Raw genomic sequence first — 19720 nt, forward strand, 5'->3', positions numbered from 1 at the left:
CCGAGATTTTTTGTGCTTTTATTGAAACAATCTAATTAAATTTGAATTCATATTTCATAATTTTTAAAATTAAAATAAAATAACAAGAAATCAAGCAACCTAAAAAATAAATACAAATTTAAAATCAACTCAAAATTAAAATAGTTAAGAAGACTGAAAAGAAAAAAAGAAAAGAGAGATGAAGACTGAAAAGTATTATTAGTTGAGTTTTAATTTCTTTAAATAGTTTAATAGTCCTTTTATTCTGAATTTTAAGAAATTAGATTATCAATTTTGAAAAATAATTAAAAATAAAGGATACATTACATAATAAAATAAATTATACCGTTATTCTCCTGAGTCATATATTCACAATTAATTTATCTTGACTATTAGACTTTTCTAGAAATATTAAATGTCACATAACTATATCCATAAATATAAAAATATTTTCAACCAGTTTTTAATTATAATATTTTTTATCATAATAAAATATATTATATATTATATTTTCTTAGTTTATTTATTTTAAATCAGTTAGTATTTAATTATATTCTATTATATTTTTTTATTTTATTATTATTTCTTTATTTATCTTTTAGGTTTTATTAAAAGAACTGGATAAAAATATTTAGAAAAAATAATTTTATTTTATATTTGATTTTTAAAAATATTTAAGATTTCAGAAAAATAATATTAAAAATAGATAATTTAAAAATAATATAGTAAATATTTTAAATAAATAAAAAAAATTAATTTAAACACTAAAATAGAAAATTCAAACACTAAATACCTAATTATTTTTCTTTTAAATTATTAATATTTTGGAAAAAGTAAAAATAACAGAATAATTTATTAAAGTATATTTGACATAAAACAATGAAGATTTATGATTCAAAAAGTAAAAACAAAAAGAAAATTTGCAGGATTATTAGCAGTCAAATTAAACTAATATTTTTCTTAAGCAAAACAGAGGAAAAATAAAGGACAGCAAAAGATTATGGAACCCTCAGATAAGTAAACTAAATCATCACAAGGTTCCCTGACGGGAAGAAGCAATTGGCAGCAAGCAACACTGCAGAACACACATAAACAGAGAAATCACAGAGTAAAGAGAAAAAGAAGGAAAATCGGAAGAGGAGCAGCAACAAACAGAAACAAAAATGGAAAGCTTGTTATGATTCAGATTGAAAACTATAATAGCATCATATAATTCCCTCAGGTTTCCATTTAATCCACATGCTCTCTCCATATTGTTTTCTGTTTTTGTTTTTGCTTTTTACTCTTTATTTCCTTTCTTTCAATTCTCTCTTCTTCCGTTCTTGCCCTTTCTCTGCAGTCCGCTGCAGCCGCCACTGCTCGCTTCCCTTTGGTGACTTACTGCTCGCTTCCCTTTCAGGTTAGGGTTATATTGCTTTTCTTTTCATTTTGCCCTTTTATTTTTTATATATTCTACATAAGCCCCGCTCTTTACCGCAATTTATTATTTTGTATTCACTGGAGCCCACTAAGCATTTATCGATGAGGACAGAGAAACTCCCAAGTCCAAACGTATTTGAAATCCTAATTTGACAAGAATCTGAATTGGGTCAGGAGTTCGAATCATATTTGGTTATAAATTTTAAATCTTTATAGATATTATATAAGGTCAGTAATAAAATTTGTTGTTATTATCTTCATCCCTCTCGATTTCTTTTATACAGTAACCCTCAAGAATCCAAATCTAAAAAGAAAAGTACCCAAGAATTGATTTGCAATGGAATTCCAGTGTCCAGAGGACAATGCATGGTATGATGAATTTGTTCTGTGATGGTAAAGAACTCACTGTACACTATACTAATTTCTCAGAAGAGTACGATGAGAAGTATGATGTGGATGTGTTCAACAACATGGAAGAATTGGAAGAGTTCAGGGCAAGATTTAGGCTGAGCAGTGTCCAGATACAGGATCATGATTGCAAGCTTATATGTCAAGGTAAGGCAGTTTCTGCATCATTTTATTTAGACGACGATGACGTTAAGTTTTATGATGCTATAGTTGTTGAAGTACTAAACGAGGAGCATAAGTTCAAGAAACAAGTTGGAGGAGGAGGAGGGAAGAAGAAGAAGAAGAGTGTTTGCACTTATGTGGTTACATGGCAGCATGGTCCATTGGTAGGACAGAGGACATTTGCCAAGATTACTGATATTTGCTTGAACCCTTTTAGTAAAGAAATTGATCCATCTCTTTTACTTTCTTGAGGATTGCAAGAGAGTAGGAATTGAGGAGGATGAACAACGAAATTTCGCTACTATTCCTGATATTGTTGAAGTCTTTTCCAGAAACTAAGGAGACTAAGAAATAATAGGTTTGCATCTCGGACTGTAGAGGGAGACTTAATGGCCACTGCAAAAGGATCGAGTTACCCGCTTATGATCTACTGCATCTTCATGAACAATGAGACAGCCCAGAGAGTGACAGAGACATGAAGAGGGCAGAAGTTACCACTGCTAGCGATTTTTTCTTTCATTTGCTCTTTTACTTGCTGTTTAATGTTCTTGTATGGTACAAATATTAAACTCAATTTAAATACTGTTCTATAACTAAGAAGACAAACCTAAATATAGAAGTTATACTATGGATGAAGTATCATTACTATCTACAGGCCTCGATAGCAAGCTGCTGTAGAGGCCTGTGTGGACATCATCCTCAAGTTAGCATGCTTGTCAGAGAAACCAGCAGAAAGTTATTCATATACATGAAGTATTATAGCTTACAGGTGAAAATGAATTGGTAGTAAGGCTATGAATCTAATCTTCCAAAGTAACCCCAACTGATGAGGCAATTCAGGACTATCACATTTTGGGCACAAGCTTGAAGACAAATAATGTTCGAATGCAACTATAAACCCCAACAAGCTAATAAATTAATTAATCAATCAAGTAAAAACACCATTGTCTTAACATAATTCCCAAATCCAAGCAATAAGTATAATCTAACCTAGAGGGTTGGATCTGGCTAGTACAGATTACAACAACACTCCAAGAAAAGAAGCAGCCAAAAGAATAACAAGAAAATGAAACACGGAATGCCAACAAAATGAGATAGTCTCTCAGATCTGAACGCTTAAGCCGTCTCTCAACTTATACAAGTTACTACTCTCTAAAGCATGCTATCAAACGTGGCCTCTTTGGACATATCTGAGAGAAACAAAGGCATCTTCAAATCACTGAAGTGCACAATCTTTAGCAGGAGAATATACTACCACTAAGACTTCATTTATTCTGACTATGCTGAGCAGCATCCAACTTTTCACAGCTGATACATCATCTTTGCCAACATTAATAGTCTGTCCCTTAGGCAAGGCTGGGGTCATCCCCTACATCAAGAGCCTTCCGCTGACAACACGATAGATCTGAGTTAGCACTTCAGTAAAGGCATTTTCGACATTCAAGGATTCTAGCGCAGAGGTTTCCATAAAGAAGGTGCTCTCTCTCTCAGCAAATGCCTTGGCATCCTCAGTTGTAACTGCTGCGTAAGTGGCGCAAATCTGCCTTGTTTCCCACAAGCATAATAACAATGTTGGAATCAGTGTGATCTCGAAGCTCCTTCAACCATCTTTCCACGTTCTCAAAGGTAACATGTCTAGTGACATCATAGACAAGCAAGGCACCAACAGCTCCTCTGTAGTATGCACTAGTGATTGCACGATATCTGAGAAAAGAACACACTAGGATGAAAATCTGTTTCCCCAGATGAATGTTATGATAGGGAATAGCTCTGTCCAACAAAGAGAGGATTAAGGACTATAAACCAAAGAAAAGGTGGCCATTTCCAGATGCTGGATAAAGCCAAGATCCAGTGGTGTTGGAAAAAACTACATGCAATCATTAAAGCAGCATAGGCTGTGTAAACGGATGTTTCTCTTCCTGTCTTCATTTATATATAACCTCAAATTCCCCACCTACATGGAGCATCCTTAACAGAGATTTTTATTTGTCCTCGAATTGTAACATATAGGTAAAAGAACAAAACCTGACATCAGATATGACCAAAATCTCAATAACCAAATTCTGAGAACTATTTTTAATGCTTTGAACATTAAATGGCAAGCAGCATTTTCTCTGGACAATGCCGTTAACATCTCATGTTACTATTAAAATCTTTATAGACCTTTTCTTCTTTATTTTGCCAATAATAGTTAAATTAAGTGCAAGTAATCAGGGCCTAGCATATGACGACATACAAGATACTGAAAAATCAGATTTCTGTTTATGCTTCGATATGGTGAAGTCATAAACCAAAGCCCCACCAGATAGATTGTTCATTGAACCAAATATTGACGGAATCAATTTTTATCAAATATTCAAAAGCCTTCCATGGCTGCTTTTCACATCGAAGGGAATAATAAAACTTTTGCTGTTATAATTGCCTTTAAAAGTTCCCAAGTTAAAAATGGATCTAGTGAGCCAGTTAAGACATAAACAAAAACACAAGAATGAGTGGGATAATGTGGCTGTCATCAGCATTTTACACAGATCAAAATCCCTTCCAAGCAAAGTCCAAATCACTAAATAGACAAATGGAGTACTTTAATTTTTAACACTTTTTGCAGGTGGGACTCACATGAAGCCTTTGAGGTCATATAATTACCTACAGGCTTTAAAACCCTGTCAGACCTTGCACGTGCAAGCCATGACTATTCTCACACAGGTATACATACCGATCAAATTCAACTACTACTTAAAATTACCAGGATCAAATAAGTGTCTACCACACATTTTTCCAGCTTTAGAAAGCAATCAAGTCATCAAACAAAATAACCAAATAAAAAAGAAAATCAAAATAAGCAGCTTCTAATCAACAGGACTAACGTTCAAACTTGGCTATCATAAATGAATAGCTAGAGGATTATTATGGATAACTCGATCCTGAATCAACTCATTTAAAATGTTATCTTTTTACCTTTTCTCTTATCAGAGAAAATACCCAAATCGAGAAACAATGAAATTAATTCTAGGAACACAGAGAAATGGTAATTCTGTAGCTCTAGGCATTTTGAAGTACAGATCTAATGTGGAAACGAAGAATAGATAAATTACAATTTACTCTTAGTATCTGCTAAACAGTCACAAATCTCATATAAACAGAATTTGAAATGGACTGATTTAGAATTCTAGATTGTCAGTAAAGTAAACATACCTTTCCTGACCAGCAGTGTCCCAAATCTGGGCCTTAACAACCTTGTCATCAACATGGATACTACGAGTAGCAAATTCAACACCAATGGTGGATTTGGATTCCAAGCTGAATTCATTCCTTGTGAATCTAGACAACAGATTTGATTTCCCAACACCAGAATCACCTATTAAAACAACCTTAAACAAGTAATCATAATCATCATCTGCTCTATAAGCCCCCATTTTTGAGCTAAAAGTCGCTCTTTTAATATGGAGTTTTGAAAATGGAGATCAAAATGAAATGGGTAAGTCTTGATTTCTATAATATTTTGAAAAATCTGAAAATGTGGGTTTTGTGAAATGAAGATCAAAATGAAATGGGTTGGTCTTCGTTTCTTGAAATATTCGATGAGGAAGTTGAAATGAGTCTATCTATATCTAAGAAATCTACCAGGAAATGTTGTTGTTGGTGCTGTTGGTGGTGGTGGTGTTATTTGAATTTAAAATGGCGACATTGTTTACTTTTCGATATATAGAGAGAGAGATAGTGGGCGCCGCTTGTGATTTGCATAGAAACAAGAGCTTAGATTTGCAGGAGAGAGATATAGAGAGAGACAGAGAAAGTAAAACACTTGTGTAAATGGTAAGTTACATATTATTTTCAAAGTTTTAATGCCATTTGTGTTGTTTAACGTCCCACTCAGATTAGGGCTTTCACTGCATTTCTTAAAATTTTGCGTCCATCTTGTAATATAGAAAGATTTAAGACTTAGCATATTTCATTCCTAATTATTTGTTAAGTTTTCTTATTAAAGTTTTCTTATTTAATTTGTACTGAAATTTTTTTTTTTTAATATTTAGAAATTTAATATATCATATGATCTAGATCGTAAATAATTATTTCTTTAGTGTGATAAATTCCTAACTAAAACTAATAGATAATAAAAATTAAAATTTAATTTTCAAAATTCTCATAAATGAAAATACTAACCTATTTTAATAATATGTTTTATAAGTCTTATGTTCACTTTTAGATAATAAATTAAGGCATTAATTGTTATTGTTGAATAGTAAAAGAAAAGTAAAATAATTGGTACTTTGTTTAGATGAGGAGAAGTAATATTTGAAAGTTATCATAATTATCAAAATTATAATTATTAAATAGTTATTACTAAACTTCTAAGCAACTACATTTTTATTTTCTTCAATAATTAGCAAGAGCAACTATATTTGATCAGGTCTTCTTTGGATAAGATAGGCAACTAGTAAAATCAATAATGTTGACGACAATTGAACTAAGGAAAATGGGAAGCAAGAAATGATTGTTTAATGCATATTGTTGAATTGTTCTTGCTCTTGTTCCTGATCCTTTTGGAGTTCTCCTCCTCATTGGAATGTTCTTGATCAACGGTTAGAAGTTTTTGAACTTTCCTTGCCTTTTATGAATTCCAAATGGAATTTTGATGTGAACAAAGGTCTGGATTTTGACCGTTATGGCACTGATGATTACAATCTTGTTTGTTGTTTGTCATTTTCATCTTTACAAGGTAATCGTCAATTCAGCCATCAATTGCTGTAATTGTTATATAATCAATCATTATATTTACCCACAACAAATTGAATGTTAAAAGAATAAATCTTACCACTCCATGGAATAAAGATGAAAAATATATATCATATTAAATAAGAAAAATAATACATATATATAAATATTTTATATTTTAAAATAAAATAATTGATACATATTTTATTATTTAAAATTAATAAATATATCAATTTATTAATTTTATGTATAAACACTGCAAAAAAATTTCTTAAAAAAGATGAGGGGCGAATCTAAGCCAAGTTCAGCAGTTTACAAGATTATATCAATGAATGGACAACTGAGATTTTGACATGTAAAGATCAGGGGAATCAGAAAATTTACACTATTTTGTTCCAGAATACCATCAAACATATCAACCTGTTCAAAATTCATCCCAGTAAAACCAAGCATAAGGGTATCAGCATAGCTGCAATTTTCTTCTATTCCATTGACCAGTGCAGGTTATTTAAGTTGACATTTCAATAAGGTTTAAGGAAAGAACCAACTGCATTGATCTTTTTGATAGTTACAAAGACAGAATATGCAGCAAAATGCCTTGTGATGGCTGAAAATAAAATAACAGGTGGACTATTATGATTTATCATGCCATTATTGTTTCTTACTGAATACAAATTCTCTCGCAATTTGTCAAAGAATATAATCTTTAGGTGGAAATATAATATAAATATATTTATTTAGGTGGAAATAATGAACAAGTATATGGACCTGCTCTGCTACATTCAACAATTGTGATGTATAGGGTTACAAAATTGTGTTAGATTGAATCTATTCCTTTGGTCTCTTGCTCATGGCTTTACGCTTATTAACATCCAGGTGCCTTTTTCTTAAGCGGATGGCCTTAGGCGTAACCTGCATGTACAACACCATATCAGACATGGGGAAGCGTCTTATCTGCAATCGTAAACTACTTGGGAAAGACATATGCTGCGATGTCATTTGGAGGCAGAGAATATACAATGTGATCATGAACAATATTCTATTCTAGTCAGGAAGGATATTTAAGTAATGCTGCTAAAGTACGTTGAAGAAATATGGACTATACATAAATTTGGTGGAATGGTCTGCAATAATTTAGAACAATAATAATATTCCAAAAGGTTCTATAAATTAGAAACAGAAAAAAGAAATATTAAACAATACTCACCTCAATAAGCTCATCAGAAGCTACATAACCAATGGCTTCTTCAAGAGTCATCTGCAGATAAATGCAAGGCATGACATTTGTTTCTTAAATTCATCAAAGAAGCAGCATTGCCCACTTTATAGAAATGGTCCAAAATATTCAAAATAGTTTTGTTTTGTTTTTTAAGCACCAATTGGTCTTAGAAAGCTTCTCCTATTTACCTGGCAGTGAATCATTGTCATTTTTCCATTTTCTTAAATTCTTTTTTCTTTTTCCAACTTTTATGTTTCCTAATATTCTTTTGACAAAGCTTTTGCACATTACTTCATAATTAGGTTATTCCCTTTTAAAGTTGTACTAATGTCACCCATCATTAACAAAGAGATGAGATATGAATTGCAAATTCTTGTTAGCATTAACCATGTCAAGGGTGTGAAGATTGGTGTGTCACAACCTTACGTAAATAAAAATAAATAAAACGGCAAAGTAAGCCTTTACATACCAGACGAGGTGGAGATAGTCTCACATTCTCATCTTTGCTAGCAGCACGAACATTAGTAAGTTCCTTACTTCTGACTGGGTTGATCTGTTAGGAGGAAATAACTCTGATGTCATTTGCATTGAAACAACATAACACACATCGTGAAACTGACAAATTTTATCCTTACATCAAGATCTGAATCCCTTGAATGTTCACCTACAATCATGCCATCGTATGTCTGCAAAAGAAGTAACAAATGTGAGGTCTCATGATTAATATATAAGAAGACAAACACACAAGAACTGACCATGTATATTTTCAAATACCTTTAAAATAAGCGATCTACTCAATAAATTCCAATACTCTAATCAGCCCAAATATACTAGAGAGCATATCATGCTTCCCTTATTACCTTCTCACGTGTTTGATACCAAATGAACTGAAATTAATTTCATTTGCATATGAATAAATTCATTGTTAAATTTCTTGTCATGTTTGGTATTTTACATATTAGTATATGAAATTCATGTATTAATGTGATTCATTTTAAACGAAGTGAATCCATTGCAAAAAAAGGTCCAAAACTTCAAAATTTTCTAAATTCAAATAAAATTTAGATTGATTTCAATAGATTTTGGCTTAGGCATAACCAGTTCCGAGGATCAAAAGATTCTCCTTTTAAGGTACCAAACACGTTAAGTGTGGCACCCATTTGCTTTAACCTTGTTGTCGCAGGAAAGAACTGCAACAGTGATAAGGCAAATCTCACATTCATACCACTAGCAACTACTGTAATTATAAAGTGTTAAGATTGGCAGCCTGGATTCAATCCCAACCATCATAAAGGGGCAGCCATCAATGAATTTACTGCATGTTTAAGAAAGTATACAAGTTTGAAATATTATATGAAGATCAACTTCAAATGCTCCATTATACATGAGGGCAATGTCAAAACTTTCTTTTGAAAATGTCAAGAAACTGTACAATTCAACCATGCCAAGAATAAGCAGAGGAGAAAACCAGAGTCAGAAATACCTCCATTCCAGGAGTAACAAAGAGTGTTCCACGAGCTTCTAAGCTCATTAGTGCATGAGCTGTAATTGCACCATAGCCCACTGATACCTGTTCAATTACATAACATTAATTCAATCAGATCCAGGACAAAAAAGATGGCAGTCTTATAAACATTAATTGAACAACAATTTACTGAAATAGCCGGTGACACCCCCATCACTTTTTGCTGGAAGTAACAACCAACCATTGCGATTGCAACATTTTAAGATCCTAGATATTTGATTAGATCTAAACCTTATATCCTTAGCAAAGTATAAGTTTTCAATGGCCATACGCAGTTGAAACCTTGTAATTGTAAGGGTGCATTTTCATATATCCCATAGGACACTCGATCTAGAGTATAATGAATCAATGGCATTCTTTGACTTCTCATTTTAGGTAGAATTTTGTTCTCTTTGTAAGCGAAGAAATATATCATCTTTTTATCTATAACAGTCATGATTAGACCTATTCACGAGCTTAGGTACCAGCCCGAACAAACTCCAGGATGGGCATGGATTGTTAGACCCGGCTAGGACCAAGTTTGTTTTAATATATATTCTTTTAATGATGGCTGGCCGAACCAGGGCCAGGCCGGGTAGAGCTTTTCAGGAAGCAAGCCGGTTGGGCCTGCCATGTGAAAAGGTGTAGTCAGGATTCACAAAAGTAAGGAACTAAAACAAAGAAAGAAATCATAAGAATAGAAAACAACTAAAAAAAAAAACGATCCAGTTTCGGGGATCTATAAGAGTTCTGTAATAGTAAATACATGCATATAAGAGTCAGCTCCATGTAAAGCCCGACCATTGAATTGAGGAGAATAAAACAAAAAACTTAAATTAAAAAAATACAAAACCAAGGGACGTGATTCCGTCTGAAGATGATCACCATTTCATGTTTTACTATAGAAAACAACTGAAAAAACAGCTAATTATAGTTTAATCATGGGAAAGGAAAGATGTGGTAAAACATACCAATACTCCTTTCCTAACATTTCCAAGCGAGCCCCGGTGTTTTGCATAGGCTGCAAATAGCATAATGAATTTTATGAGCGGGATGTTATTCAGAAGAGAGGAAGTGAGGTGGGAGGAGGGGGAGGGGAAGAAACCTCATAAAATTATTGGAAGGAGGAGAAAAAGACTTCTTAAACATATTGAAATTTGATTCGTTTTCACTACTTGGAGCCAAAAATACAAAAATAACCCAAAACAGAACACAAAATCTAAATTGGGCAGTAAATAATTAGATGAGACTTGAGTGCAATATGATAAAACAAACCACTATCATATGGTATTATATTAATATAAATTACTAATATTAATGGATTTAAAGCTAAAGTTTCGTGTTTGCATGGCTAGATGCAGACTGGTCACAGAATCACTATATTTGGGCTCTGTGCCAAGACATGTGATCCAGGGAAGTTGGAAGCAAAATTTCCACCTTGCTTGATGAGTTGATGACCCAATACATGATACTAAGGATATCTAGAAAAGAAAAAACAAGAAAAATAAATGAAATAGAATTATCTCAAGTGAAGCAAGCATACTCAGGAAAGCACGGTGCATAAATCCAGTTCCACGCTGTCACTGCTGAACACACTCCTATAACCAACCAGGCCCCTGGAAGTATAGGGCGATCAATTAATTACAGGCTAAATAAACATAATCAGGAAAATAATTAATAACATTACAGCGGATATAATTTTCATCAAGAAAGTGCCAACTTACAATTGATGCCATAAATCATAATTTTCAAATTTAAGTAATGGTAACTTATACCATGATAGTACCGTGAACCTAATCAAGATAAAACTGGTCAACTACACATGAATTTTAATGGAGAAGAACAATATTTATACTGGCTGAGCAAGACATGCAATTTCAAATTGCTATTGAGGTGTGCCTACTAAAATTTGCGGCATGATTATATCATCAAATATCATAAGCATCACACTGAAATAGTCCTGGCAAAAGGAAGTAATGCCTCAGTTATGTGCAACAGTATTAGGAAGTGATAGGAAATAGTGAGTGTTTTTCTATATTATCATTTTGCAAAGTGGCAGATAGCAACCTTGTTTTCTATAATACATGGCACATGGTTCTGTCGAGTTACCAGTTAAATTAACACTTGTACTGAGGAATGGATTGCAATGACCACAGACCTATGGTAATAAAATCTAAACGCAGAGTATATCGTTTTCCGGAGAGACAAAGACAACCTAGGAACTCTCTAAGAATGCCTGCTCAAAGATAATGTATGGTGCCGAACTTCATCCCAAACCCACAATAAAGCTTCATGATTCTTGCTCAAATATGCACAAGCAAATAATTTTCTATCCCATCTAAGAAGCAATACACAGTTAAACATAGAGAACCAAAGCATGGAGAAGAGCTTGATTTTGAATGGCATGACAAAATTAGCTATATATCATTTTAACAATGTTAAAGCCAAAGTTAAGAACCCAGTGACAGATGTCAAGAGTCAGAAAAAGCTTTCATGACCATTAGAAGTTAAACAATGAACGTTTCATGTATGCATGTCCAAATAAACAATGAAATGCTAAAGCTGCAGATGGAATAAAATCACACATCATAAATAATAGGCATATAATAGTTCAGGCATAATTACAAATTACATGGATTGTTTAGCCATGCACTTACCTTGATGGACAAGTCAAAGACAACCTAGTCCTGCCCACAGATCCAGGTACGGGACCCATATCGACAACTTCACCTCGTCTGTGAGAGAGAGCCTCCATAATTAATCCCACATGCTCTTCATTTACCTGAAATAAAACCATAATGTGTAAAAAAAGACACAAGCAAAAATGAGACCATCTATTAATTATTATCTTGTACATCATACCTCAATGGTCACTTCTTCAATTGGTTCAAGCTTCTCACCATTCACAGTTTTATACCTGATACAGAGTAGGAACATTGTCAAGTTTCAAAATGAAGTGCATGAAGGAAGATAACTTGGAGATTCTGTTAGAACTTTTTTCCAAATTCAGTGGCCAAGTTTCAAGCCTTTAAACCACCACTTGGTTGCAAACCGAAGACATAAAATTGCACATTCGCAGTAGACAATGGCCTTTAATATTATTCAATCAGTGAAACTAAGTAATATGCCTAGAAATTAAATACGAAGTATGTAACATCTGAAGCAAGTACTAGATTAACCACAGAAATCTGAGAGTTGTTCAATAAGTAAATGGTTTAAGGCAATATACAGAAGGAAGGAAGATTGCAACATAATGAACAACCACTTATTGGTCAGTATATAACGTACCGGTATACATATTAATGAACCTATATGCAGAATCAAGATAAGAAGTTACCCTTTTCCTGATATTATTAGCTATTATAGTTAACCCCTAAATCATGAATTGCAAAATCCAATACAAAAATTCAATCACGTTTTACTCCATTAACACCATTCAGTATCCAAAAGCTAGACTCTTCGCCAAAAAAAAAAGGGTAGAAATTAGATTGGAATGATAATTATCTTGCTTCCCCAAGTGTCCAAAAAACTCACATGACTTTAGGTGGTGAGACAGATAGCTCAAATCCTTCACGCCTCATATTCTCAATTAAAATACCTGTAATTATAGCATCAAACTACTTCAGCAGATGTGACAATTCAATGATGTCAAAAAGCTTGAGTTGTGGGAGGAAGAAACTTATGCAGCTATAAATATGAACTTTATGTGAAATAAACCATAGGAAACCACAATGCAAAGTTTAAAGGAACTAACCGAGTTGAAGTTCTCCTCTTCCTTGAACCTCATATGATTCTGCCAAGCCAGGAATCACATTTATGGCAAGATTAGTTTCAGCTTCAGCCGCTAACCGATCACCAATTCTTCCTCCAGTCAACTATAAACATATCCAAAGAACACAATTACCTCAAATATAATTTCTAGAAATGATAAACCACAGAAAAGTATCATATGATGGCCAAAACAGCTTAAGGACAACTATTAGAGACAATAATTTTTAAGACTTACATGGGTGCCATCTCGGCCAGCTAACGGAGAGTCATTGACACCAAAGGTCATAGAAATGGTTGGAGGGTCCAGCTCAACAGTTGGTAATGCATTCATAACCTAGAAGATACAATCATAATCAAGTTTACATCAAAACCCAACAATTTGAGCTATCAATCAACAGGTCACAAAAGTATCAAATATCACCATGAACCCATAAAGGAGAGGTCCAAAGCCAATCATGCCTTGTGGTCAGAGTGAAGGAAAAATTTACATATGCCTATACAAAATGGCTTCGCTAAAATTCTCTAAAATTGTAAATCCTATAATAGCAGAGCAGCCAGAGATAAAGGCTAAACCAAAGTCAATCCCACGGATCAGATAAAGATTCCACCATTATATGATTCTCAAGATTAGTATTCAATTTATTTCAGTTGATTTACAATTTACAGGCAGGAGATTCCAAATGCTTCACTTCACTTAAATCAAACTATACATACTGGTGGCACTATAAGATTTCACGTTAGATCCTCAAAAGAAATTTCTAATACTAGGACTAATTTCAAGAGCAACCCTAAAAAAAAAAAAAAAAAAAAAAAAGATCAGCTTCAGATCTAATCAGCAAAGAAAATTAGAATTCAATTTTTGGAAGATGTACAACTGTAAAGTTATCAAATATTCTAATTGAGTACAAATGAAAATGTATCCACAATAAAGATCAAATTTTATTCACAAGACTTGCATAAAATGGCCATTTTCAATTATCAGCTGTCATCAGCAATATTTTGGGGAGGTTGTGTTATGATCTGAGGCCAGGAAGGAAGCAAGTTCATACAAGGGAATAAGGGTATAGTCCAAAGCACACACTGGCAGCAGATATGTAGTATTACAAACCTGTAAGCACACTGTATATCATTTTAAAATACTTATAGAGTTGAGTATATTGAAATAACTAATCTGAGAGAAAACCTAGGAGATCGTTCCAGTCTTATTATAGCCAGTTTTCATGCATGGTATTACAAAGAGAAGTACCTAAAAATAATATGCTATACTAGGTATAGAATCAAACAATTGAGAAATATGCACCTAGCTTATTAAGTTATTTTTCCAATGAGAAAGAAGTGTATGCATAGCACATCAAAAGAAATTACTGACACTCTGTGCAGAAAAGGAGAAATACATACCTCAACGTTTGCTATTGTATGGCCTATTGATGGACTTGTCATCCCAGCCACTGATACTATATCACCAGCTCCTGCACTGTCAATGTGAACCATGCTTGTACCCTTCTTTTTCATTAGCTTCAGAACCTACAAGATAAAAGATGAATAAGTTTAAGAGTACAATCACAGAACTGCTTGCAAAAGGTCAGTTTAAACCACCCATAGAAAGGGTCCATATCTGAAAACACTGTTTATAAAATCAGGCATTCAGTTTGACCCATCTGTAATGCTCTTATTGTTGTAATCTATCAAAAAAATGATGCCTTGACCATAACAAATGAGCTGCAGGTTACAGCCAATGCCTAAGGCATTATTCTCAAAACTAAGGCAGACACCATATTAGAAATTTGGAAAAAATGTCAATCATCAGTGGCTATAATCCTAGTGACTTATTGTGAAATCATTTTATCCATTAACTTTGATATAAGTATATATTGAAACTAAAGTAAATTTCTTTAGTAATTTAACAGCTAATCAAGACCGTAGGAAGTGAAGCTTTTAGTTCCAAGTCAAACACCAAATGCAACTCGACACTGTGTACAACAGGATGAAGCATGAAAATTCCATATATTCACCTTAAATCTGGTGATTAGTTCCTATATGTAACTCTAGGCATTGATTCAATATCATTTCAAATAAAGAAATAAACCTTTCCTTCTTCAATTTTCTGGACACCAGAATCCGTGCATCATGCAGTCCATGTATTCGGTCCCCGACACGAATGACTCCAGCAGCAATGCGTCCAGTTAAGATCCGCCCGAGATAAAAGTCTCGTTCCATCATGGAAACCTAAAGTGGAAATTATCAGTCCCTTCCTGAAAGTTAAAGAGCAAAGTAGAACAAAAGAGAGAAAGAGGAACAGGGGAGAGAATAACATAATGTGCTAATAAAAGCCAAAATTTAAGATATTTGTTTTAAATAAACTAATTCTCAGTGAGGTTGGTAAATATTTTACTCAATGATAAGCAAGAAAATTCAGCTGTGCATTTCCTGCACAGATCTCTTTAGTGATGAGATTTGTAATGCATGCTTCTCTAAGGTGCGATGCCTAATAATCCTGGCTCAAAATACTAGTTCGTACACCATGGGTAATTCTAGAGCCTCCAGATTGGTGTGATCTAATGCTTATCTATTTCCTTCTTTACTTGATTTTTCATTTGCTTGCATCTTTCAGCGTTCCTTTTTCCGTTACAGCACCATAATTATAAAAATCTAGCTTAAAAATCTGTAAATTCCAGATTTACCAACCTAAGACCTTTGACACTGGCCTCTTGAACCACCTAATCCAAATTCTGTATGCCGCCTAGTTGATAGTTACTTCCATCAGATTTTTATGAGGACTTCTTCTATGCATTCTTCAAGAGCTAGGGTATCAACACAAAGTTTTGGTTATCATACATAAGTACTACAGCTCCCCTACATCAGTTTGAGATTCAGAACCACAATATGACTTTTCCTACATTTAGTACAAAAGAAACCACGCAAAATCAAGGGACTCCTTAGGTTTTATAGCATAATATATCATGCATAAAGATCTCACTAAACACTATTAAATGTAGTGGTGATGAACAACGGATCAAAGCAGACATGACATAAATATACAGATGTACATAACATATATAAAATCGAATCCAGAACAGGCAATGAATACATGGGCATGTGCACGCATCCGCACAAGCACATAAGTATGAATTCAAACATAGCTGCACATTCTACTGGAGCTACAGTGTTGAACACCCACCAGCATCTGAAAAGGTGCATCAAGACTGGCTTTTGGTGATGGAACATGTCTTACGATGGTATCAAGTAACTGTGACATATCTTTTGCATCAGCAGGAGGATCTTTAGTGAAGGTGGAGGATGCCCAGCCTTCTTTAGCAGAAGCATAAAGAACAGGAAAATCGAGCTGTTCCTCTAAAGCAAGCACAAAATACAGTTATTGACTAGTATGAAGTTCATCAATAAAGTACGTAAGAAACTGCTGAAGGATGTCAAATCGAAAAGGTTTCAATTTCCTAAATCTTTTTTACCTGTGGCACCAAGGTTTGCGAATAGATCAAAAACAAGGCTCTCAACTTCATTACACATTTCCTCGGACACCGCGTGAAATGATGACGAAAAAGTGAGATAAATCTAAATAAAAATTGTCATATCACGGAGAATTTTAATCTTCTAATACAAATGCAAACAACAAGGAAATCATACATAAGCAATTTCAGTAAATTGTCTTGTCCTAATTCTTGGCTTTATATTAGTGTCCTACATAAAATGTTTTCAAATGTAAATTTGAGCTCCAAACACCCAATAACCAACAATAATACAAATCTTAAGTTGGAGGAAAATGTTCAAGGAAAGTCATAGTAGTAGAGAACATAACTTAAAATACAATGCCGAGACAAATTAACAGAGTATAAGAATGGCATGGAAAACTAATTTCAAAGTAGGACATAAACACAGAGACATTTAACCCCATATACATAAATGATAACAGCTCGACACCCCAACTTTTTTACACTTCAAGCTCAATATTTTGTTCCTACCATAAGAGCATGTCATCACATGGTAATCCACTCTTCATAAACCAAGAATATAAAAGTACAAAAATGAGTGATAAAAGCATACCTGCAGGCCTATCTACTTTGTTTAAAAGTAGAATAGGGCGCAGCCCATACTTCAATGCTTTAGCAAGAACAAATTTTGTCTGTGCAAGTGGACCTTCACCAGCATCTACAACTAACACTGCTCCTTCAACCATCCCAACCACCCGCTCAACCTATGATCATTAAAACCAAGTTATGCAAAGATCACCATTAAGAATCCCATATTGATTCGCAAAGTGGCAGATTAGTTTCGAAATTGAACAAAGCCAAACTCTGCCTGAAATGCAAATTAATCACTTCTAGACTAACATTTGGATTCTAATTTATTAATTCAGAATTTCTTTTTCTGCTCCTTAAATAGTGCCTTAAGAAAATTATAATAGAACCCAGAGAAGAAGATAAATTTGATACAATTCAACTATATATGTCATTTGACTATTCCTGTCAATTTCTATTATCCACTAAAAAAATTCCAGGCTTTTCCTTACCAATATTCATTAGTGTAATAAACTATTTGAGCCCATACTGCTAATATAATTTTCATTTATTTAGACCTTCATTTAGAACCATGCTGCAGGTCTCATTGATAAGAATCCAAGGATATAACTAGGGAGGAATCATCTTTCTAGTGAAAAAGAAAACATCTAAAAGGAGGGCATACTTCACCACCAAAATCAGCATGTCCAGGTGTATCAACCATGTTCAGCTCATTCTCTTTCCATGAAATGGATGTAACCTGCATTACATACAATAATTCCTTCATGAGATATAAAAGCCAGGCCTTGTTTGAAATAATTCATTTGCAAGAATTCAATTCAAATTATGTGCCTTTTGGCATGATATAATATGTTCCAGAACTCCCTTTTCTTTTTGTACAAGTTGAAACAATTGAAGTTTTAGCAACTATAGTGTCCAGCACGGAATGAAATAGAAGCTGGTTCAACAGGCAGCTTCTGAAAACGCAGTGCACCCAGGTAAATAAGTAACGAGATGATTACAGAGGTTAAACGAGCATCCCACACCCAAAATGTTCCCGACATAGGTCTTCCCCGAAACCCCCCCAGTTTCCCAAACAGGAGAATTAACTACCCAGAATTCAATTGAACCATTGAAAATCTACTCAAATCACATTGATAAAGAACACATAAACTAAAATTTATCAAATGTAAAGTAGTACGGACATGAATCAAACATCCAGTAATACCATTTTGAAAGAAGAGCAAGCATTGCTTATAAGAAAGTTAGGATTTAAGATAAAATTAAAACCTTAGAGGCAATAGTGATACCACGCTCACGCTCAAGACTAATAGAGTCCATGGCACGCTCGTGAGGTATATCAGCTCCGCACTGCCTTAATAAACGGTCCATAAGTGTTGTCTTTCCGTGATCCACATGAGCTATTACTGCTACGTTTCGCAACCGGCTCGGGTCTAACGATGGATTTGGTGCTGCTGACGTGGAGGTGGCGGCGGCTGAGGCAGAAGCCGCCGAGAAGGCGCGCGAGAGAAGAGAAGAAGAAGAAGAAAAAGATTTTCTGGTGGAGGAACTGAGATAGCGAAGTAGAGGACCTGCCATTTCTGTGTTTAGAAATGGCACCGAGTTTTTTTCTTTTTGTTTTCTCTTTTTATAGTTCAATTTTAGTCCTTAGTTTGGGCGTTTGTCTTTCTTTTTTTTTCTTTTTTCTTTTCTTTTTGAGGTTTTTGGCTGGGACTTATGGTGGTAGGGTTTAAGCCTTCACAGAGGAAAGAGACCAAATGGGATATTCTCATGAAAAAATATCAAGAATTTCTAAAATTCTTAAAAAACCGGAAAGAAAAAAAACACTTATAAGAAGTATGAGCCGGGTCGAAAATAAATAATAAATTAAAAAATAAAAGAATTACTAACTAAACAATTTAAATAGAATACACATTTTATACTAATTGCAACTTAGTATTTTACAATGCTAAATTGAGATGTTGGTAATTAAAACGATATTTAAAATAAATATCATAGATAAAAATAATTAAAAAAAAAAAAAAGAATCTGCTGTATTTGAAGAAATGTAGCACTAATTTAATTAAAATTTCTAGGTGCTAATTTTAGTTCATAATCTAATTCGATACATTTTACATTTTATGCTAGATTTGATAAAAACATGAAAGTATAGATTTGTTCAGATAATTAAGTCTTCATTTTTGTGTATCGTAACAAAAAATAAAATAAACATTAATTGCCTATGTAAATTGAACTACTAAGTCCACTTCGAAAAATTCTAACCAGTTATACAGACATGTAACATTATCTACTAATTATTGTATTTAATATTGATCAGTGGTTAACGGGGATAAGAAAACCAGCCAATGCAAATGAAAAGCAGACACTATAGCTGTTAGCAAGATCCATTCTCACAGCAGTGAGTACTGAATATAGCATTGGTAGATTCATAATTTTCACTCTGGAGAATTCAGATCATACTCCATCACTAGTGCTTTTGTGTTATGGTAGGTGTAAAATCAATTTTAGCTT

At 33.7% G+C, this 19720-nt stretch overlaps 2 protein-coding genes and 1 pseudogene across 2 annotated transcripts; 1 reads left to right on the top strand and 2 right to left on the bottom strand.

Moving 5' to 3' along the window:
- Positions 1–1760: 1760 nt before the first annotated feature.
- Positions 1761–2307, top strand: LOC125370588. Its single transcript, XM_048376536.1, has 3 exons — positions 1761–1953; positions 2017–2132; positions 2221–2307. Exons 1-3 carry the CDS (start codon positions 1761–1763, stop codon positions 2305–2307), a joined length of 396 nt encoding a protein of 131 aa, XP_048232493.1.
- Positions 2308–2862: 555 nt separating this feature from the next.
- LOC125370607 lies at positions 2863–5791 on the bottom strand (annotated as a pseudogene).
- A 1474-nt stretch (positions 5792–7265) lies between these two features.
- On the bottom strand, positions 7266–18997 carry LOC8264237 (50S ribosomal subunit assembly factor BipA). Its single transcript, XM_048376725.1, is given in 21 exon segments — positions 7266–7593; positions 7889–7939; positions 8370–8453; positions 8536–8586; positions 9384–9470; positions 10376–10425; positions 10948–10983; positions 10986–11020; positions 12062–12186; positions 12267–12321; positions 12939–13002; positions 13159–13279; positions 13411–13509; positions 14574–14699; positions 15262–15297; positions 15300–15401; positions 16354–16526; positions 16643–16716; positions 17240–17385; positions 17874–17948; positions 18479–18997. Coding segments are annotated over 21 exon segments (1983 nt in total). The 5' UTR covers positions 18788–18997; the 3' UTR covers positions 7266–7509.
- Between the last annotated feature and the right edge of the window lie 723 nt (positions 18998–19720).

Source organism: Ricinus communis, chromosome 7, assembly GCF_019578655.1.
Source record: "Ricinus communis isolate WT05 ecotype wild-type chromosome 7, ASM1957865v1, whole genome shotgun sequence".
Lineage (NCBI taxonomy): Eukaryota > Viridiplantae > Streptophyta > Magnoliopsida > Malpighiales > Euphorbiaceae > Ricinus > Ricinus communis.